The following is a 24,877-nucleotide window of genomic DNA, read 5'->3' as shown; positions in this document are numbered from 1 at the left end:
CCAGGACACCTGCTGTCCGGTTTGTTTACAACCATCAGCAGGCACATTATCTCATTTATTATCATTTATCAGATGATAGACACAAATATATGTGTTTTATCTGTGGGACCTGGACCAGCCACGGTCCATTGTGTCTAATATTCGCTGCTAAAACTAAAGAAATCCTGCGTTGTGTCCACGGTTTGATGTTCAAATCATTTCGATTATTGCTAAAAAAAAAAAAATTAACCCAGACAGTGATACACGAAACATAAACAGTTTTAATGACCTTTCACGTTTAGACCTCCCTCCATGCTTCCTGTTATGTGAAACTGGAACGTGTGCGCCAATTTCAATAAAGCTTTGCAGTTTTGAACCGTCATGGCGGCTTTCACGAAGGCTGCAGCCTTCAGGGGCTCGGTTATGTTTTTACTCAAAGATACGGCCCTGCCTTTCAGACAGATCTGCGGGAAAGGTGAGACTATCCCCGTCATGTTACACCTATTGTCGGTCCGGTTGTGTTGGGATTTGCGGTGTTGCATCGTGTGCCGTAACTTTGCTGTGTGACATCTGGATCATACACAACTGTAGTGCACACGCTTTTCCGATTTTGGTTTTCCTGAAGGTTACCCGGGGTGGAGGACATGCAGCTCGTCCTCCTGCTCCTCGGTGTCGACCTCTGCTGAGGCAGTAGGACGCTATGACCGCCTGGTCCGGTCTGGCTCTCTGAGGGAGGATGCTCAGCAGAGACTTGTCCTCCAGCAGCTGGCTCAGCTGCAACACGCCCTGAGGAAGTACAGCAACAGCGTGTACCTGAACGCACCTCCTCCAAAGCTAAACTCAAAAGATGACAGCGATCAACCCCAGAAAGCCCAAAACCATCACATCACTACAGCTGAAAACAAAATGCCCGAGAAGGTAACACGGATATTGTGCTGGCATGTGCCATTATGCAACAATGCTCATCTCTGTAATGCCCTGTAGTCATTGATGAACTATCCCAATGTATTGAGCTATTTCAATTATTTATATAATAATTAGGACTATCCTCATAACTTGGATTATGTCACTGGAGTAGAATGAAATTTACATAAACAAAACTTTTGAAGACTTTTCTGACTACCCATCTCCTTACAAAACAGACTTCTATACTTTAACTGTTATGGTCATGGTTAACGTAAAAGAGAGGGAGAATTAAATAATTTAATTACAGACTGTAATCTTTTTTTTTTTTTTTTTGTCTATACTGAGCAAAGGACAGGAACAACAAACCAACCCAGCGGCCTTCATAAGACAACATAATGTACTGCACCATAGTGGTCAAGAATATTAAATATGTTCAGTGATTCACATTCGTTTAAGTTTTTTTTTTTTTTTTTGTCCCTCTTGTGAGTACCAAGCAACAAGTCTTCAAAAGAGGGAGAATATTCCAGGTCAGCATGTCGAGCAGTGAACAAAACCACCCATTTATTTCTCTCTCATATCACCTATCAGTATCTAAGAATCAAGGCCATGCTGATCTCCAAATCCAAGGTCCACATATCAGCTTTTTTCAAAAGCTTTCATTCAGTCTCACAGTGTCCGCCACCAGATGGGGTTTGCTTTATTGCTCTGGGGTCAGTTCTGACGTACAACTATCGATGGTTGTCATTATAAAAACAAAATTACTGTAACAGATGCTGATTCTGGGTGCCAAACAACTCCATCTCATTAACAACTTAGCAAACTATCCACTGATGAAGTTAATGGCATACTGTTTCAAGCTTATGGCTAAAGTTAATTAAATGGTACCTTTTAGCTTAACGTAAACAAATTTCTCTCATTAATAATTTGGCAATTTTTAAGAACATTTTTTAAATTGATAAATAACAACGGTGGTTTGGGACTTAATGACAGCATGGATATGTGTAAAGCCTTTGACGGTGTGGCATCTGGACGTTCATTCTGTTATAAAGCCCCATTGACGTCTAACATATGGAGGGACTTCATAGAGTCCACTGCACTGTACTCCAGTCATATCACTGATGGTGGCCATTGGGCTCAAGTCAAAGGGAGGGTAGGGGTCTGGGAAGTGTATTGTGCATGTGAGTTTTGGGACAGCCTAATGCAGGGGGCTGTTGTTTTTTTTTAGGTCAGGGGAGCTGACTGTCTAGTATTTGGTGGTGGGAGTGTGATATTTTTTTGTTGGTTGGCTGGCACAAACACATGGGGTTAGGCAGAGATTTTGGAAGGCAGCAGGGCAGACCTCCTGCTGGGCCTGTCCCAGCAACCCTCTCAGTCTCTCACCATCCCCATCCAGTAATGAGGGGATCCCTATTGTCTGGTCCATTCTTGTCCTTTTTGCTTTTGATTTGGGACTCTGACAAATACTTTGGTGTTAGAATATCAACACCGCCCCCCCCCCCCCCCCCCCCCCCCTTCTTTTGCACCTTATTTCTTGCTCTGCCTCTCGCACACATACACACTGACTGGAGTACTTATGTAATTATTCTAGTTTGAATCAGGTCATACCACTGTCCTTTCGGTGTCTGTTCTCCCTGTGAAAGTGCCGCCATTGTCCTCACTAACTGACCAAGTCTGTGAGGAGAGTACACTTGACTTAATATTGACCCAATGTGGCGCGGTTTTGCGGATGGTCGGCTAACAATGGGCCATTGTTCAGTGTGAGCTGCACTCTTCAAGTCAGACGTGCATCATAGAGTCGTCCTGTACACGGTAGTCCTCCAAAGGGTCGGGGCAGTTGCAGAGGTTTAACCTTCCTGCTGAGAGACGCTTCTTGGCTGCGAACATGTTGAAATGCAGGCTACCTGAAATCATATAAAGCCAAAAATTGCATATCCTGCATGTGAACTTTCTACTAGGTGTGCCAGTCTACATCCTCTAGCAGGAGGTGAGACAAGGCCACAGCTCAGCTAGACAGAGCAGCTGAGGAGCTGCCTTGTTCTTCTCCACTCTGCCGAGGTACAATTGCTACCAGCCATCACTGACAATTACCCCACCAAGCTGGAAGGCAGCTTGGGAAGTCAGGGAGAAGTCACATACTGTTAAGCCAGAGCAGACAGGGAAGGCTTGTTGCTCTTCCACCATTTCCCTCCAACACAGAACAGGCTGTGGATGGAGGGATTGAGGGGCAGGGGTGGGGGTGGGGGGGGGGGGTGAGGAAGGGAGGAGCAGGGAGAGAGAGGATGGGTAACAAGTTTGTTTTTTCATTTAGTTTTCAATCGGCTATTGTCTGCATTTACTCAGAGTCAAGTGCTCCTTGTGCTGTGGACACCAAGTGCAGTGGACACTGAGTGCCGTCCCCATGAAATAGTTACCAAATTAAATTTTGAGAGGGCAATTCTTTCTCTTTATTGCTGAATTAATTCCAAAGCTATTTGGCATTGCTCAGTTACAGACATCATCAGCTTCACTAATTATTATTAAACCGCTGTGTATGTAACACATCTGTAACGTCCAGCTAAATACAAATATGCCTGTAGATGTGATCATCACATCTCATTATTAAACCAAGGACACATGAGTTCACATAGCTTGGTCCCTCTTTAGAGACATTTGGCTTTACTCAATATTCTCAGCTCAGTCACACAGAAGACTTTCTTCTTTTTTCTTTTTTCTTTTTTTTTTTGAAGCAGGGATCTTTTGATGATAGGAGGCAGGCAGCACAATGACTTCCAGCAGCACCTCAATGCAACAGTACCGTATCACAATTAGCAGCGCTAAACAGGCTGCACAGACAAGTCCACTCCATCTTGTATGGAGCCTCATCCAGTCCTCTCCGTTTTGTCTGACAAATCCCCCTATTGTTCCTCTGATGATGCTTTTCTTTCGTGGGAACCCTGGCTTGTCTTGTTGATTAGATCCCCTTTGTCTTCCTCCCCTGCAGTGGGCTAGTCTGGAGAATGTGAAACCTCACACTGTAGTGGTGGCTTAATGCCTCAGCATACTTTGTTTATTAAACGATGATTCAGTGTTTTATGCTAATGAATATAACAAAGAAAATGTAGGTCACCAACTCTAGTGTTTTGCAGTTTTAATGAGGAATTAATCTATGTATTAAACTTGGATAACTTTAGCGGTGGTTGTGTTACTGCTTTAGTTGACAAGCACCTGCTAAAAGACTTAATGTAAAACAAGCATGCCACAGTCATTTCCTCATTTTTCTTATGTTCCCCCCTGAAGGAAGAGTCTTCTCCACGGCCACCCAAAGGCTTCTACATCTATGGAAATGTTGGTAAATATCACAACTGTTTTCATCAGAAACACCTATCAGCGCAGTGTATTCTATGGTGTATACGTTGGAAAAATGTCCTTTCCTCTGTGTCCCTTCCTTTCAGGCGGAGGGAAGACAATGCTTATGGATTTGTTTTACTCTCATGTGGAGAAGACCAGTAAAAAAAGGGTCCACTTCAATGGCTTTATGTTGGACATCCATAAAAGTTAGTATTTTTTTTCCCCGCTCCACTACACTAACTATTGAAGCTTAGTTATCATGACTTCATGGAAGTTCTCTGACTCCCCACTCGTGAAATATCGTATATTTATATCTCTGTGTCCTGAAGCCCTCCTGCTAATTGTCTACCATTATGCTTACAGGTGAAATTACTGCTTTAGTCACTATTGTCAGTGGGTTTGGGTTGCAGATGCAGGTGTGCTTTAAGATGTGCCTGACGTTTGTGTGCCGCTTAAAGGGATCCATCGGAGGAAACAAAGCCTGCCAAAACGAAGGCTAGGGAATATGTTCACCTATGACCCCATATCACCGGTTGCCATGGAGATCAGCAATGAAACCTGCCTCTTGTGTTTTGATGAGTTTCAGGTGAGCAAGTGTGCTACAGGCACTGTTAGTCTGTATGTTTGTCAGTTCTTAAAATCCGCTGCAACAAGACAATACCAATTCTCAGTTATGCATTTTTGATTTTACGTATTTCAACTTCTTACATTTTGGTGACACAGTGGCTCTCAGTAACTAATCCTGAATTACAGGCTACACGGGTAACAAAGGCATGCAGATGTTTAGGTATTTAATTATTTGTAAAGAAACAGGTGGGAGAATTGGATAAATAACAATACGGTCTTTATAATCAAACTAAAGAGCTAATCCGAATAAAATGTTTTGAGGCATATTGCATTCAAAAATATCAATGATGTCCTCGTAAATTAGAAATTTTAAAGTTTAAATTAGATGGCACACTGAAAACAATGTCTTAAATGACCAGGCTTAAAATATGAGCATGTTATACCATATTCATAATATCTTTCAGTGCAAACTTAATCCGTTTAAAATTATATGGCAACATTATACATACATTATCAGATGTAAGCTCATAGTGACGAGACTTCAACATGCATACAAACTGACCTAGTGATGAAACAAAACCTTACTTCAGTAGTACTAAACTTTATTTTGTGACCTGTTTTTGTATCTAAGGCAGGTACGCAGTTAGTATTTTTGAAAAGTGGCTCTGGTGATATTACTGTGTAAAGTGTGTTGTCCCAGCTGGTGTCTTTCCTGTGTGGACTACTGGATACTTCTGCTTCTGATCATTATGTCCCCACAAAAACAGTACTGGGGACACCTAGTGGCCTTCTTTAATATAGTACAATTGTGCAACAATTTCCTCAAGATTCTCTCTCATTGGAACAGATTAAAGAAGTAATTCACTGCTACAGTTGTGAAAAATTGTATAATCCCACAAGTATCGATGTGCTTCATTTTCACTATGAATACTTTAAACCCACAGCAGTCATTTCCTGTCGCTTATTTCAGCACCTGCATGGTTAACAAACATTAGCAGCTAAGTCGGTTTTAAGTTTTGCACACCACATGTACACAACTAAAAGGCACTGTTGGCAATTAGCGTGGCAGATTTCTCATTATTTGACCAGAGCCACTGCTCTGCGTTCTCTGCAAGGTTGTCATCCACTCACGGCCATGGAGGAAGACGTGTGCTTGTATCTTTTGGTGCTGAAGACATCTGTTAGCAGCACAGTGTTGTCCCCCTTACTGGTATCATTACAGTTAGGTCACAGGGTCACAGAAGGGGCAGTGGCTCTCTTTAATCAATCTCTGTATCTGTGAGGATCAAGAGCATCTCCTTTCATCCACTTGTCTTTCACATTTTAAACTGCGGCGCTGTTTGTGCATTCTCATTGATTTGTTTTCTTTGCTGTTGCCAGCTTTGCTGTTTTCACTTGTCGACTGTTGGTACTGATGAATGGAGGGGGGAAACAAGCAGACATGTGCGCGTTGTTTGTAATGCATAAACAAGAGGTTGCAAGGTTGGGAGAGTTGGGGGTTGGTGGTTGGGTGGGGTGGCTGTACCAATCAGCATCCTCCTCCACTCAGCCATGCAAATGAGGCTCTGGGTATCAGTCGCACTCTTCTGCTTCCTTAAGTGAGTGGAGCTAGAAAGCGACTGGCGGTGGTGGGTCAGATGGATCTTATCCTCTTAAATGCTAATGACATTTCTCCATTCTCTTCATTAGCGCTGCGCCATTATCAGTAATTTGTAGCCCCCCTCCCTCCTTTTACAGCCCCCACCCGGCTCCCCTAATGAATACTCGCCATTGAGAGGTCTGAGATGGAAAGATTGGAAGAGAGTGAGAAAGGAGGAAGAAGAGTGAGAAGAAAGTGCTTGAGCATCATTGTCTCAGGGCCTCAGTCACTGTGCAGCCTCTGCGAAATTGCTCATAGGTTGTGTACATAAAGAAGTGTAACATCAAAAGAGGGTTAATTTGGCACCCGTGTGCCTTGCTGTAAACTGACAGCAGCTTGAGTAATTGGATGCTCATTTAAATATCAGCATTGGCTGACAGAGATTGCACCATTATTTTTGTGTTCCACAAGTGCTACATCAGTCCCCTCCACCTTTCTCATTCTGTGGGTACCCATTCTCTTTCCCTCTCCCCCTACTCATTCAGCAATCAATATTGCCCCTCATACTATGCCCATGTTGAGGGCGTATGAATAAACAAATCCAGGTTGTATAAAAGGTCATTTTTAAATGATTCTTTTGAAATGAAAATAAAATCCTGCGGTTGGAGGAAATGGGGGCCCCTTCAGAGAGACACAGAGCCTTGGCTTTTTGTTGATTCTCATTACATTCACACACAGTCTCTCACATACACACACGCTAATTTGATGCCCTTAGCCACCTCGCCTTAGTAAAATCAAGGCTTTAACACAAATGTTAATCAAGTATTGGCAAGGGCAGTGGGGCTAATATGCAAAAGCAGAAGACTCTCCAGAATATGAAAGGAGGCATATGCTGTGGGTATGGCCATTAGAAGTGCCTGTTATACACAGAGAAGTAGGTAAGAGGGAGTAAGAGGAGAGGGCGGGACAGATACGTGACTGAAGTCACTGAGGTTTCTTACTGTCCTCTCTTTAAATGGTAGAAAAGAAACTTACATTTTTCTCCCCAAATCTTTTAGCAATGGTCGTGGGATGCAATGTTTCTCCACCTCACTGCGTTTATTAGAATCATTTTGCAAAGGTGGCCTTTTATTTTTAGTTGATTTTGTACATTTCATGTTTGAAGGAACCGTAACATTAACTTAAATGAGAAATGGTATGAAAGGGAAGACTTTGCACAACAAAGACAGCTGGAAATTAATTCATTTTCATCATCATCCTTCATCGGGCTTGTTATATACATGCTGCTTTGACTAGTGTGAGTCACATGGTAACATGATTTCTCCCTTCATAGATGCTCAAAAGAACAACGGAGGTGAAAGAGGGAGAGATGAGAGAATAAGAACAAAAGTGAGAGCACTAGATTACTAATAGAAAGGTCATAGCTCTTCATGTAACAGCCAACGACTCATAAATGTCCTTGCTTCAGTGCAGTCATTGACCGTTGTTTATTGTAGACTCATGGAAATTATGTAGATGAAAAAAAAAAAAAAGAAAAAGCAATGGACAGTTGAATTGGAATCATGTGCAAAATGCACAAATACACTTTTCTTTGCCTTTATATGGCGTTCTTGGAAAGAAGCTTTGTATGCCTATGCAATGCCAGTTTGGATTCACATCGCTCAGTTTTCATTATTCTTTTCTTGTTTTCTCGCTTGCGTTCAGGACATTCTCACGTCGGCTCAGTTGATTAGCTTGGGTCCAACGCTTTGCTTCAGCTACTTGCCCTCAGCAGAAAGCCGCTTCGTGACCATTTGCAGTCAGTTCAAGTGGTTTAGGTGTGTGTGGATGTGTTCTAGACTTGAATGGTCATGACCAGAGACAAAATGAATAAGCACACCTGAATGATACTAATCAGCATGGAGTGTTAATAACATGGTTTGACCTCAGACAGACAGACAGACAGACAGACAGACACACACACACGCACACACATGGCCATGCAGTGTGGCAAGAAGAGGTAAATTATACATTACATGAATGCTGTTCTCTTCTGTCAGGTGACTGACATTGCTGATGCCATGATCCTGAAGCAGCTGTTCGAGACGCTGTTCCAGACTGGTGTGGTGGTGGTGGCCACTTCCAACAGACCTCCCGATGGTACGATGGCCAGTGTCTGAGGACAGAAGTATTGTACTTCTTATTTATTTGTATCCATTAATCTATAGCTGGATTCAAAAATTGCTACTTAGAAATATTTCATTTTCATGGTTTTGTCTCAGTTAATCAGTAATTCAGAGGTAAAAGTAGAAGAAGCGTCTCAGAAACATGAAACGGTTGAAAAAACAAATATTCAGTTCACTCAGTTCAAATATTCACCAATACTCTAGAAATGTATAATGATCTTACATAATTCAGGAATTGAACCACAACCTGCTCCACTTCCTCAGCCAAAGGCACATGCACAGGCACACTATCTTCTATACCAACAGGGAAGTTAATAATCAAAACCAAAGATCAGGCACTCAAATGCCTTGCACAAGTATGCTGCTAATTCTTTTTTTTTTTTTTTTAAGATGGAGTTTTAATTCTAACAACGTTTTCTCAATGCTACAATTATATAGAAATGCCAGACCTACTGAAAGTAGAAAATTATTTTAACTGCAAACCAGCACCAACTTGATGTAAATCACACTAAGAACATTTGGACAGGCTTAACACCTCTCCAACAGCCAGTGCTGTATTCTTTGTCTTTCTTGCTTTAATCGCAACCATAGCAGTTATGGAGATATTGGGAGTATAAAATATGCTTTGAAGTGGAGTATTCCAACAGTCTTCCACTTCTTGTCAGAGTATCTGCTAACCTGTGAGTTTTTATTATTTATTGCAAACGTGAGAATTCAGGGAACTGTAGGGTTATAGAAAGGGGGTGAAAACTCAGCAGTAAAATGGTGTGAAAGAATGTCTTACTCTGCAGATCCACTTATCCCACCAGCATACAGCACATACTGCAGCAGCAGAAATGACATGTAATTCTCCCAGACTTATGCAGAAGCAACATTATACTACTTCTGTCCAAAAGTACACGGCTGAGCAAGAATCAATTGAGCTTAACAGGGCCCCACCAACTACTCCCTATTTACTGCAATTAAGCAGAGGAAAGAGGCAAGGAACGTTTGATACAGCTCCCACCTTCACAGAGACATGACACAATCTTTAAACGGGCTTTGATGTTGCATTTACTGCCTTCAGAGTAAGGGTGGAAGAAGAATGAGCAAGATGGTGATCAGGGTTGAAATAAATGCTTGTTGCGCTTGAAGATGTTGATGTGTCAAAACCTTGAGTGGGTACGAAGTGGATAGCAGCAAAGACAAAGACGCGCATCTCTGATATTTACTAGCTATTAAGAACAAAGCGCCAAACCATGCAAACTTGATAGAGCGCCTACTTGGTATTAATTACATGGTTAATGGAACAGTGAAAGCCATAAGAGACAACTGGACATGAAAGGCATACATTTTCCATCTTTTTTGATGTGCTGATGCTGGTATCAAAAAGCCCTAGATTTCTTTTAGGGATTGGTTTTTATAGAACAGCTAAAGCAGCATTTTATTGTCTTTACATAGTGATAGTTTAATGAACTTGAGGTTTAATGAGCAGGAAAAGTGGTTTCTAGTAGTTTTTATGGAGTGGAACATTTTGAGTACACGGGATCTCAACAGCACTTAATATTAATGGCCCAAGCTTATTTTGATCCCCTGAAATTAATAATCATTTTCATTGACAGATGTGTTATGTTAGTTTGCCCAACATGAGCATTAGCAGCTGTTTACCAAGTCACTGAGGTATCAAGTTTACTAACAACATAATGGCAACCAACATCTGTCAGTGTTAATGTCGGCGATGTAGCAGTAGCTAAATTTACAAATGGCTGCATTGAGGGGATTTTGGTAAATACCCACATTCTCCTTTTTGCTGAGCTAAGCCAAAAAAAATAAAAATAAAAAAATGAAGCCACTCCTGTGTAAAAACAAAATAAACTGTTGTTAGCCACTGTATATTTTCCTTCATCTTAGCTTATTGTAAACACAGGTAGCAACTAGTTAACTCTATGCAAGTATAACCGAATCCTGGTGCTGCAAAGTCTCTTACTCACCAATAAAACAACTCACAATTTTGGGATATTAATGCTCTCAGCTAAAAAAAAATACACAAGGCAACATGCCACAACAATGCCAACCAAGATATAAATGTGCTGGTATAGATTTGTTGTCTTTCCAACTGTTTCCAATTTTTATGCTAAGCTAAGCTAACCAGCTATTCATTGCTGCTCCGTATTAGACACAAGAGTCAAATTGAATTGATTGACATCTCATCTAACTCAAGCAAATCTTCTCATTGGCCACCAATGTTTGGACTCTTTCTTTAACACAGGCGATAGACACGTCTCCCACACATTGCTCTTCATTACAATGTAAGAGTTTTCAAGCATTATTTGTGTGTCAGGTCTTACTGGAGGAAGCTTGAGCCCAAACATCAACAATAACCACCGACCACTTGTTTGCATTCGCAGCTGGAGAGAGCTTAAACATTGCTGTGTGTGTGTGTCCGTCTGTATCTGTATGTGTGTCTTTGTCTGTGTTTGTGTGTGAATCCCTATCTGTTTTATCTGTCTATCAGGCATGCTACTTCAGATGTAATTTGTTCCAGCCGAGCTAATTGAAACCTCTATTCAGCGAGCTGCCGTGGACATTGTCCACACTGAAAAGGCGACAGTCCTTTCTCTCACTACCATTGTTTGGGAATGTAATGAATTTTATGTTGCTGCCGCTGCCGGTAGAGAAATCCATTTTTCTCCCCTGGTCCCAGTCCTTTTGTCGTGCCTCCCCACCCATCCTTCAGTTCATCAATAGCCACTTTATCTGCCAATCTGTGGCGGGGGACTGACATTATTAGGAGGCTAAACAGCAGCTCTAATACAGGCCCTCCCCTCCTCTTTCAGATCTGTACAAAAACGGACTTCAGAGGGACACCTTCCTACCTTTCATCGACATACTGAAGGTAGAGTCATCCCTCTCTCTTGTCTTGTTAATTTATTCATTTGTTTATCTCTCTCTCACACACACACACACACACACACACACACACACACACACTTGCACGTGCTCCTCTGTCCGTCTGTCCCTCTGTGTCTGTCTTTTTGCAAGTTGCTCTTTAGTGGTTTGATGTTTTCAGCTTCCTGGATGCCTCACACAGTGTCACAAAGCTGTCTTTGATCATACCAGGGCACGCTGAAAGACTCATACAGAGAGAAAGCGAGAGAAAGGTAGCGAGAGAGATGGAAAGAGCGTGAGTGAGCACAGGTAATGTGAATGGGAGGTGGGCGGATGGGCAGAGTGACTGACCCAGACTGCTTGCATTTCAAAAGTAAAAGGCGGGTGGGGGGGGAGAGAGGAGCGTTGCATCAGTTACCATTTCCAGCAAAAAATCTACTTTGCAATTTAAGCAGGTAACACCATTATCCTGCTTGCATCTCAGATGATCATTGATGTGTTTGGAGTGATCATGATCATAAATAATTGCATAATAATTTCTTGTCATGCATTTTGCAACAGAGGAGGGTGGCATTCTTACACCTTTTATTGGTATTCAGTCTAAATTGTAATAACAAATACCCTACTGTGCCATACCAAATATGTTTCTTTTTCACCATTCATAGGGGAAAAAGGATTGTTGGTACTGGGGAAACAAGTATATGAGAAAACATTGAAGATAAATCACTAACCATCCTCACTCATCCTCATTAAATACTAAAAGCAGTGCACCTCAAGCAAAATACTCCACTATTGACTGTGCAAAGTGTTAACTTCATATAATTACATAGTTTGTTGGTTTGCTGGTTAAAAAACATTGTATGGTTAAAGGGTGAGAAGATGTGTTTCATTTGTTGATATGTTTTAAAGGCAATTGTAAATATTTTCTGAGGCTATCGTATTAGTGATTTTCTGCCTATTGGTTTGATTTGAGTGAAATTCAGGCTGATACTGAAAGTAAAGAATTTTAACCTGACTCCTCTGGTGAAATATCTTAAAGACATGATTAATAGCTATGTAGACATTAAACACAGGTGTGTTTAAAAAAAAAAAAAAAAAGGTTTCGCTCAGTCATGCTTTCAGCCAGCTGAAGTAGCAGATAAATATTCTCCACTGAAAATTGCCTTTCGTGATATCGTTTGAGTTTTGAAATGATCAAAGCTCTCTTTAACGTTTATTAATCACCTGTATTAACATCATATAAGCACATTTTTTTAAAGACTCGCATATATTTTGAGATACTTGCTTAGTTTTGATATTCCAATAGCTATAAGAAGCACTTATTCTGCTCATTTAACAAAGATTTCCCAAAAGACTTTTCAGGTATCATACATACATTCATTTGAGGTGTTATGAAGTTCATCTTGGTTTGTTTTTGTTTTTTGTTTTTTTTTAACAAACAAGACAAGTCTTTTTGAATATTAGCTCAGATTATACTGATGTGGTTTATTATTTCCTCCATAACCTTATTAATAAGCTGTTTCCCACAAAGGTTGCAACATCATATACTTAGTATGATCTGGGAAGATTATCATGATGTCATTGCATCTTCATTTCATGCTGCATCATAAACCTTTTAGTGTGATGATGCACAGAACAATGCAAAAAAATAAAAAATAATAGGAAATTCCAGCACAAGTGCTTGAACAGGAACAATATGGTTGATCTGCAAGGCCCAGGCCACAGACATTTTCAGGGTCATCAGAGTGCGCACACGCATGCACACAGACACAGCCAAGCACACAATGAATGCTACACAACTGGGGAGTCCTTGGAGTCACCCTGTTCCCCATCCACTCTCCGAACAGCACCCTTGCCCTCTCTAATCCACCCTCATCAAGGTCCTGAATGCCTGTTGTCCCTCTGTGCCCTGCGCTACCGCCTTTCTTTCAGGGTCCCATGTTCCCCTTTTGTGAAGTTTTTTTTTTTTTTTTTTTTTTTTAGCAGGGATGGGTGGGGGGGTACCATGCCTTCTCTTTAGCAGCCTGTTCTGTAAAGTTAAAGTGTGTTTTAGCGGGGTCACACTACTAACTAGCTGACCCTTGATAGATTGAATTAACGCTTGCAGGGATGAGCGATATGGGTGCTTCTCACTGCAGCAGCTCACACTCACATATATGCAGGCCTGAGTGTGTTTCTATAGTGAGTGAATGATGGTGTTAAAAAGTAAAAATAGCCTCTGACCTCTTCTCCCTATCACCTGAGCCAGAATGGGAGAGGTTAATCCACCACCTCCGTCCGCCTGAGTTAAGGTCTTTATTTAACTATTGACTTCTCATTAGTCGGTTTTCCCCAGCAAGATTTTCCCATTTTTCAAAATAAGCATTAAGTTAAGGATCCAGTTGTCATGGAAATCATACGTCACTGAATCTTAAAGTGACTATTTTTCACTATTTTTAGTTTGTTTACTAGTTTTTCCACTGACTCACTCCCTGATCTGCAATTTTTTGGTCTTTTTGGCATCTCTATAAACTCCATCAAGGAATCTATTCACTTATTTCAGCCTCTTTTCTGTTGCAGCCATAGCAAAGCTGCACATTCTGTAAAATACAGGGTTTAAGGGCTTTTTTAATGGACACTGCCAGTATTGTAACTAAGACGCTCTTCCTCTCACAAACTGTCCTCCCTCTCCACTTCACTTTTCATCGGCCATCCTCTCTTTACCCCTCTATTCCCGCTTTTTATTCTATCACTATCCTGTTCTGCTCACTGGCTTTACTCACCCAAGGTCAGGTCTCTGCATTGTAGTAGCAGAATAGTGACTTTATTTTCCCCCCACTTGTTCGATTGCAGTTGCGCACAGTGCTGCAGGGGTGGGGAATGGAGGTGGGAGGGGGATCACAACAGCAACAACCCTGAGGCAACTTTGAGTATCTCCGGGTTTCCTGCTGTTTTCAACCTTTCTCTTAATCTGATCTTCTCTTAATTTTTTGTGTCACTGTTAATAATTGCTGTGTGTGCTGCAAATGGTGATTAGCGAAAAGGAAAATATATAAATAAAAACAGAGTGATGGAAAAATTGAGGAATGAGAGGGACATGGTCCTCCAGTAGAGACCTTGGTCAGAAGGACTGCCTGTGAAGAGCTGGCTGTCTGCCCGATCAAATCAAACAGATGCTTATATTCGATGACTGTCATTGTCTTTCAGAGCATTTAATGGCAGGGCAGTGCCACTCACTGTGTGCCTCGAGGACGTACCTCACTTCTTTCATATCTGTGTCTCTTTCTTCATTTGAAAAAATAAATAAATAAATAAATAAAAAATGAATGATTGATAAAGGCCAAATTGATTTTTCTCCTTTTCAACATCAGGGACTCGTTCCAGTCTTATTTGTTGTTGAGTTTTTGATTGAACTGGTTACCTTGGCTTGTAATTTCCTGCAGTCTAACATATTTTTTCCTCCTGTTTTATTATAAGTGTTTACATGTGCTGCAGCTAGTCAAACCTGCAAACATTACTCTTGTTTTTACCAGTTTCCATATATCTTTAAAAGCCTTTTTATTTTTCCGTGCCTGTTCTGCTCTGCCTCTTGAAGCACTATAAAATTATGAATCTGAAAAGACCGTCAGGTCTTAGATGTTATGAACTTTAATGGTAAAGACTTAAATTTAATGGAATACCAAACCAAAAAAAAAAAAAAAAGTTGTGCTGAATTATGTATCATTGATTTCTTTACTGTGGCACCACCAGCATGTGCAGCCTCTATTGGCCAGGTGCAGGAAGTGCAGTCTGAGCTCAGTCTAGCAGCAGTTAGGGTTTCAGGCCTCAACGAAACTCGAGAGGGGTTGAGGGTGGGGGGTCCAGTGGGGTCCTGGATCACGAAAGGTGGGGCCTCAGACTCAAAAGATGTTTCCCCAAGAGGAGCAGCCGAGGCAGGGGGAGGTTGTGAGAACGACCCCGCAGAACAAACCATCGCTGGCCCAAGGCGGTCACACTTTAAGGGAATAGATCATTAGGTGTAATTAGGGTGTTCACATTGTCACATACCCCCCCGACTGCCCAGGAATGAATAAAATCTCCAGATACACCCCCACCCACTCACACACACACTCTCTCTCTCCTACACACACACACAGCAGCTTCCCAGTTAGTGAAAACACTTTGATGTCAGAAGAGTCGTCCAGAACTTGCCTGCATAAAGGCAGTGTTTTAAGCTTTCTCTCTTTTCTACCCTGTCTCTCTCACTCGACCTCCCTCCCTCTTTTCTTCAGTTCCTCCACACAAGGCTGTAAGACACACATGGTTGAATGAACGACAACCTTTCCCCCTCCTCCCCTCTCCCCCAGTCTCTCCCCGCTTCGTCTCTTTTTCAGCCTTCCCACCCCACATTTCTTTGAGGCCTGGTCAATTCTCCAGGCCAAACAAAAAAAGCATCAAATGTTTTCTGCTGCTGGGTAATGAGGGAGTGGACCTCATCAGGCCCCAATAGTCAGCTATCCTTGGCTTTTGTTGCAGCTCAATGGCACCGCGCTCTTTGAAAAACTCAAAAGCAACTTTTTGAGGAGTAAAGGATAGAGAAAGATATGTCGTAGAGGGAGTGATCAAAAAAAAAAAAAAAAGCCACTCTGTTTTTATGCTAAGTGGCTGTCCAGAGAGAGTAGTGGACAGCTCGGACAATTAAATGATTGGAGCTACATGTGTTTGGATGACTTTCTTCTATAGAGACTCTGATTCTCATGTCTGTCACTTCTCTTGTGAGTCACCAACAATTAGGACTACTTTTCACACTCATTGCGAATAGCTTATCTTAAGGAACGACTTGGGATCATATTAAACTTTGGGCCACAGCAATCTGTCTTTGATCAGATGTCTCTGACTGCAGGTAATCATTATCTTGATTAGGCAATAGCATTAATATTATTTATTTTATAGAAAATGTCATAAAAAACAGAAAAATCTGTCCAGTTATATTAAAAGCAACAAGTTTGAAACAAGAGTTCAAACAAGAGAAAAATCACAGCAGTTGTTGATTATTTTATCATCCATTGACTATAGTCGCATCAATTCATGATTTTTTATTCTCATCGTATAAAGATGCCCCTTGCGGCCCAAGCAAAAGGCAGAAACTCAAATATGTTTGAATTTCTCATTTTACAATTATTTAAAAAAAAATTGCAGAGTGATTAAACAGTTGATAAAAAGATAAAACTTTTAATTAGTCGACTAATCAGTGAATTAATACATCTGTTCAGCATTAGAATCAGACAAAAGTAATGTTTTAACTCTCCTTTATATACCGTGAGCACAAGGGACAGTGACGGGAGATAAGACTTGACGTTGGAAGTACACTGACTAGTCTGAAGTCTGTGAGAGGACTGTGTTGGTGGGGGGTGGTGGTGATGATGGTGGGTGGGGGGGCACAAGACCACAATGTGTGGGCGGATTAAATCTTGGAGGAGTGAGAACTTGACAATCCGCTTAAGATGGATAATCAAGTAATGACCTGCAAGGCCTCAGCCTCATCTGATTATAAATAACCAATGAAATCATCATCATTGATTGTATCTCCATTCCTCCTTCCATCATCTCTCTTATTTGTACCTCACTTCTCCGTCAAGAAACGCATCAGCAGTCTTCAGCGTCCGCAGAGACACTTCACAAAGGGAGGGAGCAGGAGATGGCAGGAGGAAAGACAAACTGAGATTCTAATGATGTGGCGGCAATAGTGACAAGTTTTTTTTTTTCCTCTTTTTCTTTTTTTTCTTTCTGGAAGGACTATTTACCCGTTGGTGGGGTCACAGTAGGTTGATGAAATGACACCTCCCTTTTGTGAGTGGGGGAGGGCGAGTTTGTCAGGTTGTTATTAAGCCTGATTCAGCCAATTGGCTCAGAGTGGGAACCCCATTTGTGTGAGCGGACACGGAGATAAAAAGTTGACAGCAGAGAAGAATAGAGTATTTCCGTCCCCTTGCTTTGTGATGATTACTAATTATCCTGCAGCTTAAGAGGGCCAGTGGCAGAAATTCACTGATTTCATAATTTACTGGAGCTGTCGTTGAATACTCAGTCAGCCAGGCGATGGCTTGGATGGGATGATATGCCATTCCTTTCTTTTCTTTGATAGAATGGTGGAGATGATTATAGTTTGTGCTGTACTCCCTGACATGAATCCTGTTGACGTTTTACACTATCTGGAAAAGTTTGAACCTTGAATAGCTGCAGGAACAATAGATCAGCTCAATAAACCCTGAAAAAGTGCCAAAAATCCCAGAGCCTGTCAGAGAAGACTGAGACGTCGGCTGCCCTCTGTGGTTGCTCTTTGTCCTTTTTCATTATTCATGCTGAGAGTAACCGGTGAGAGGATGTCCTTATCATCCACATTTCACATGAAGGACCAGCAGCAGTAGAAACAAGTTCCAAATGTCAGCACGTCACAGTACAAAACAGAAGTCATATATAAATTTAAGAACTCACATCCTAGTTAAATAATCAGACACTTCAGTACAGATGGATCTAACCATCAAAGATCTAATCTGAAACTGTCTTTATCCTTATCTCATTGGTATCCAGTTTTTCTATTTCATACCTGCAAGCTCTATGTCTACACTCTGAATCTGAATCTATAATTCGCTTCTGTGAGCCACCTCCAATGTCACGCAGATTTGGCAGAAAAAATAAGAAAGCAGAGAGCAGGTCAAAAGTCCCCTTATATCATTCCCTCTATTTATGTTTGTAAAGGACAGATGAGAATGCTGAGAAAAGTGAAAAATTAAATGAACAACTCTCAAAAACTTCTCAACTCTGGATCTGAAGCTGGATTAAAAAAAAAAAGGTTTTTTGATATTAGATCATTACATTAGATGAGATTCAGCTGTATTATCACACACAGAAAGAATAAGTTCGAGAAATTTCATTTGTTGTCTCATCAAATTTTCTGTTGATCAGTAATTTTCAAATTCCTTTGAATTAAAATGGGAAAATCTATGAATGCCATGTTCACTCGATTTCAAGAGTGGATGAAATGAAGAACTAAAAGTCTCTTCAGCATATTTAGCATGCTCTGAAACTTTATGAATTTGCCCTTAGGACATTCCTTCTAACACCACGTTTTATGTATTTGTGTTTTTGCATGTGTCACATACAGGAGTACTGTCATGTCATCTGCCTCAATGCAGGGATTGACTACAGGAGGCTGCACACAGCTGAACCAGGGAAACTCTACTACCTGTAAGAGAAAGACACACACACACACACACACACACAATGGTTCATCCAAACAAACACAGCTGTAAATGTTAACATGATGTTCTACATACTAATTACAAAATGTCATTTATTCCGCTGAGCTACCAATTACTCAGCTCAAAGGTTGTGCGTATGCTAAAGACTCTACATAAACCTGCATCCAAAACATATGCACAAGCATTTGCATACACACACACAGCTCGGAAATGCTTGTGTACATCATCTAGTTTGATTTTTTTTATTTATTTTTCTTAGAGCAGAAAGAAAAGGCAAACAGATGTATTCAGAGGCAGAAGCAGCCTGGCAGATGGATAAAGACCTACATTACCTTGAGAGATCCATGAAAAGAATGAAAGAGGAATCAATAGAACATGAGAAAATGGTGGAGCTTAAAAGCTAGTTTTCTATTTTCCTCATTACATATACGCTGTAAGAGGACAAACATGCAGGCAAACGCAGCATGAATGACACCGCTGCTGCTCATTGCTGTTTTGGAGCTTTCAAGTGCTTTCGTCTTTTCACTGTATGTAAATAGAGCGCGTCACACCCTTTTTACCTGGAGTTAAAACATAAGCACACATACAGACATAAACACACGCGCTCTAAAATCTCATTTTGATGTGCATTCACAGACTAATGCTTGTGTTTAGAGCCTAACATCCATCTCTCTCTCTCTTACTGATGGAGTGAAAAGCTAAGTACCCCCCCACCCCCCACCCCCAATGCTCTTCTTGCTGCCACCGTTTGATGTGGCCACTTCAGTATTATTAATTTCATATCCTATTATTACTGTTTTTGTGTGTGTGTGTGTCTGTGTGTGTGGGGTGCAGCACAGGGGAGCCTGGTGCGGAGGCCTTCTTGGATGCACTGTTTGAGGAGCTGGCTATAAGACAGAATAGCAGTAAGGAAATTACCAACTTGTAGGGAAATGTGTCTACTTACTCTGTTACATAACAAGACTTCAGCTGTTTATGTGCCCCAATAAATGACATCATCCGTTATATTTATATATGCATTTCAACTTTCCACCCTTGAAAGATTTGTTTTAATCCAGTGGTTCAATTGTAAATAACATAGTGGTATAATGTGACTGGGATCACTAATATTGTTGGGTGTATGTGTTTCCATAGTAACAGGCCCTCAGGTGCTCACAGTGCTGGGCCGAGATGTGACTCTGGAAAAGACCTGTGGCTCTGTTGCTGACTGTACTTTTGACGAGCTGTGTGGCAGAGTGAGTTTTTATCTGAACCATGACAAGTTAAATCATATCACAAATGACTATATCATCACTGGAGATTATATTTCTTGCCATATTTTGTGTCTTTTAAATGTTTAAATTTGCCTTTTTTTATCACTATTTCTTTTGGTATTTTGCCTTTATAAACAGCTTGATGTTATAGAGTGACATGAAACATGGGAATGGTCTTTGGCTGAACTTATAGCACAGGTCGAGGGTATGAATTTAGAGCTGCCTGGGTGCCCTTACCCTCTTTGAAATCTCACACACATGCACACAGAGTACACTTGCACACGCAGCATCCACTCACCACTAATCAAAACTGCTCAAATTCAAAGCACTTCTCCAGCCTTATTATTGCCTCTGCATTCTGCTTCTTCCCTCCCCTGCGTATTTATTATCTGAACCTTTGCTCTTAAACTGAATAACCTTAACCTTCCCTCCATCTCGGTCCTATTTTCTTCTCAATGTCAAAAAGCAAGTCTATTGAGGATTTCGTGAATAGTTGAGCACTGTGTGCTTCAAATAAAGCGGTGTGGTACAGTAATCTGCACTGTGTGTAAAGTCTAATGTTTGATGTACAACCATGAGCTTTAGCAGGCATCTGAGCTTCAAGGCTTCTTTTGTCATATTTTGGCCCATCCACCTCAGTTTTGGGAGCAATCATCCTGACTGGCAAATAACCAAGGACGGGGACTTGAGCAGCATCAGCCGGAACCTTTTGCACACAGTGCGGTCATTGTAAAGTTTGCATATTTTCAGGCTAACCATACAGACTTCTGTACTCAGAGTGCATGTGTTCTTAAACACTACACTGGAACGATAGTATGTGTGCATTGTGATGTGACCTCGATATTGTGATGTGTTTTCAGTGCTTATAGGTAAGATGTTCAGGTCTGTAACTGCTCATTTGTTGTTTTTCAGCCTTTGGGTGCCAGTGACTACTTGGAGATGGCACGGCTTTTTGACACAGTTTTTATCCGCCATGTTCCAGTGCTGACATTGACACTGAAGGACCAGGCCAGGCGTTTCACCACCCTCATAGACAACTTCTATGACAAGAAGGTATCCCACTGCCAAAACGGGGACGGGCTTCATATATATATATATATATTAAAAAAAAAAAAAAGATTTACAAAAAGGCATATGTCAATTCACTTGTTAGCTCTTGATTCCAGAAGGTGGTTTCTGACTATATGATATATGACCATCACATCCAGTAAATGTATAATAAACATATATTAGGTTATGTGTATGTGTAACAACACTATGACCACCCGCCTAATACTGTGTCAATGAACCGACCCCAGTATTCATTTTTCAGCCGTAAGGTTTTGCTCTGACTCAGTCATCTAGAATTCACACTTGCCCATTTTTCCTGCTTCCATCACATCAACTTAGAGGGCAAAATATTCCCCTGTTGGCTGATACAGCCCACCCACTGACAGCAGCCTTTTTATTCTCTCAACTCTAAATGGTCATTATGTTATTGCTGATCAGTGGGACTATTGATTGTAACGAGGCAATTAAGGAATGGTAAACTTCTCTGTGGTAAACTAAATGATAAACTGTCATTAATGATCTAGTAAGTTACCTCCATAGACAGCGTTGACATTCCTGTTTCTGATTCCCCCCACTGCCATCGTTGGTGCCCCAGGTGAGGGTGGTGCTGCTGGCGGCAGCTCCTTTAGACCGGCTGTTTGTCACTTCTGGAGGGGAAGATGAGAGGGACCGGCAGCTGCTGGACGATCTGGGCCTCAGCGGGGTAAGATAAGATCACATCTGGTAAAACAGCAGGTGAACCAATCAGAACCAGCCAGTGTGTTGAACCAGAAATAGATGGAAGATTGGCATCAACAAATTATCCTTCAAAGACAGATCACATCAGCTCACAGCGCCACAGTAAGATTACATATATGGCATAGTACCAGTCTACTTCAGTCTATTTCAGACTTTTCATTATCTTAATTGCTGAGTTTGAAGTCTGGTCTAATCTCACATTTTTAATAGTTTCAGTAAAGTTTGTGCTCACTATAACATACCTGTTGCTCTGATTTTTTAACCACAAGCCTGGTGCTCTAAATGTTTTCATTTCACTTTAGACTGGGTGCAGGTGCATTAGCTGCTGACCCTGGTGTTGTCTCCTTTCTTCAGGAGGCAGCAGAGCATCTGACTCTGTTCACAACCGAGGAGGAGATCTTTGCCTTCCAGAGAACCATCTCCAGACTGATGGAAATGCAGACTGAGTCATACTGGATGGAGGGAGACCGCAGCCGCAGCAAGAAAAACATGAACAGCTAACATCCACTTCTGACTGCCAAGATAATTATATACCTCCAGACAACTCAGCCTCTCACAAGCTACTGACGCTGCATAAGCAAAAACTCCTATTTCGCAGAAACAAAAAAGGTCAAGACTATTTTGGGTAACAAAAGCTTCATTCTTTTGGGAATAAGAAACAATATGAAAGAATCCAATATGTCATGGACATGCCTGATATCCTCAGTAAATATGTAGCTACTTAAACTTAAAAATGTTTTTTCCTTTGGATTTGACTTCACTTCATCCCATGCATATGCGTTACATCCTTTTGGTTCTTTGTCCTGTTTGGTCAGACATAGTCTTTCTTCCTTGAGGACTATTTGTTTTAAATAATACAGACAGCTCTCAAACATGTGACGCCATAGCAGGTGTTTCTTTCAGGGAGAGAAAGCGGGCCAAGTGTCCTTCACAGTAGTTGGCTATCACCCTCTAGTGGTGACAGTGAAAAGGATAAACTATTTTCAAGCTCATCCAGTTTTAATGCAGCCCACTGTAAATGTAAAATGTCATGCATAATATTAATTCATGTCTTAATGAAGGGGCCTATCATTTTAAATTCAGGGAAATACTGAGCTGCTTTTGGTATCAATAGTATTCCAAGTAAGAATTATTGATCAAGTAGAGCTCGTCTTTATATTCATGAGGATGTTTTGGCCACCGTTGCTAGTTCTAGCACTTTGTCTCTTTTGGAAATACAGCCCCATAAAATAACATAAATAAAAATAAATTATAATAAAATTGTCAAGAGAAACGTGTGAAGGAAGATTTGCATTCCTCTATCCAGACTTCTAAAGAAGCTTGGGTCCAATGCCATTGAAAAAATGCACAATAATAAAGTAGCTCTTCAAATACTCTCAACTCCTTGAAGTAAAACGGACAGTGGTCCTCCCACCACTGACTTTATTGTTACGTACAGAATTTTAGTTTTCATCTGAAGAATATTTTCTACTTTATTGAAACAATGCATTTTTTTAAATAATTAAAATGTTTGATGTTACAGCCTAGACTCTGTCAATTCTACAGTTTTTTGTTTCAGTACATTTCACAGGTATATCCAACATATTTAGTTACTTTGCTGTAACACATGCACCGGTCCTTTATATTATGTTTTTATGACTGCCGCACCAAATTGATATAAAAAATGAGTGTATAGGCTTCCAAAATGATCCTAAAATCAAAGCTGTAATCTGTACATAAGGACAAAGGAGGATCCGATTTTTGGTGGTGAAAATATAAATAAATTCTTCCAGCTGTATTTCGTTTGTATTCAAAAGGCTAGATTTTTAGTTTGTGGTGCAACGCCAAGATGTGTGCCTGTAGGTGGCAGCAGAGGGCAACCAATTGTCACAAGGTTTGTTATTGCGTCCATCTAAGGATGAGGTCATCCTAGTGCAGCACTCCAGCCTGGAGCAAACCACCCTGAGAAGGACAGACAGCAGCATCTACAAATCCAACCAGGATCATTATACAAGATACACTGCCTGCACTATCTGTCCAAGTACACGATATTAGGTGCAAAATCCCCAGAGTAAATGTGCAATTTCATTCAGTTCAGGGCTCCGTGGCCAATTTGTGTATGTGTGTACTGCTACATGCACATGATATGTATCATTAAAAAGTGCTTCAGTTGGAGGAAAGGCCCAAAGTGTATCCACAATATCTTTCAATTAAAGAAAAATCAATCACGCCCTACGTCGAGGCCCCTAATCCAATCAGAGCATTAAGCTGTTTGCAGGAAACATCAGACACCAACAGAGATGGCCACCATGCTTTGTGATTGTCTTTACGGGATGATTCACAGTGGCTTAGAAAGGTGGTCATATTCTCCATCCTCTCTGGACCACAGTCTTCACCCCATGCTGACAAGTATAAAAATAATACATTTTTTGTCTTTGTAGCATCAGTTGAATCATGAACGTGGGAATATCATGTACTTGTGACGAGTCTTGACTCTTTTTTTTTTTTCTTGACATAAATGTTTGGATAAAATTCAGGACCCTCTAAAATTTGCTTTCAGTTTAGATCTACAGGGTTAAGGCTTCAATGTTAGAAGATAAGCAGGAATATGATGGAAACTAACTTTAAGTAGTGGCAGTATGTCGAGCGCTTGAATGGATTTCATGTTCCTCATACAGTTAATCAATCAGGCCACTGGTGAATAGCATATTAGCTGTGTGTGTGCGTGTGTGTGAAACATTTATCATGGTCTTTGACAGGGACATGTATGTACAGTGACCTAACTAAATGTCCAAGATGCAGCAGTCAGATAATTACAGGACACATGCAACACTTCATTTGCCGTGCACATCAACTCATGTCTAATTATATGTGATATATAGTACAGTTGTATAATTGGCAAATATGTACAGTTATTAAAGCAATAATTTTTCACACTGCAGATGCAATTTTATGCCTTGGTTTAAAAAAACTAACTAACTATTCTGTGTAATATACAAAGAAACATGAAAACATCCAAACAGTGTGTTTGGTTCAGAAAAAGAATAATGATGCACTTCACTACTTCACTTCAAGTAGTCCTGCAGATGCATTCGGTGAGCAAAAGCTGGTACTATTGAAGGAAAATGGTTAAAATGACGGGAAAGAAAAGAAAGCAAAACAATTTTTGAGCACAGAGGCACAAAAGAGGGACATATTAAAAGTATTTTATTTGTTCAGTGGCATTGTGTTGAGACATTAAATAAA

General features: G+C 40.8%; 1 protein-coding gene across 1 annotated transcript; it reads left to right on the top strand.

The window, feature by feature from the left end:
• The first annotated feature begins 360 nt into the window (after nt 1-360).
• Nucleotides 361-23,915, top strand: afg1lb (AFG1 like ATPase b). Its single transcript, XM_029496337.1, has 13 exons — nt 361-454; nt 605-897; nt 4,162-4,213; nt 4,317-4,418; nt 4,671-4,798; nt 8,398-8,497; nt 11,340-11,398; nt 18,515-18,597; nt 19,446-19,516; nt 19,746-19,846; nt 20,777-20,917; nt 21,510-21,617; nt 22,007-23,915. The coding sequence occupies exons 1-13, from the start codon at nt 361-363 to the stop codon at nt 22,151-22,153; spliced, it is 1,479 nt and encodes a 492-aa protein (XP_029352197.1). The 3' UTR covers nt 22,154-23,915.
• The last annotated feature ends 962 nt before the right edge of the window (nt 23,916-24,877 follow it).

This window comes from Echeneis naucrates, chromosome 24 (genome assembly GCF_900963305.1).
Source record: "Echeneis naucrates chromosome 24, fEcheNa1.1, whole genome shotgun sequence".
Lineage (NCBI taxonomy): Eukaryota > Metazoa > Chordata > Actinopteri > Carangiformes > Echeneidae > Echeneis > Echeneis naucrates.
The sequence above is the reverse complement of the archived record's forward strand: the minus strand, read 5'-3'. Positions and strand labels throughout refer to the sequence as shown.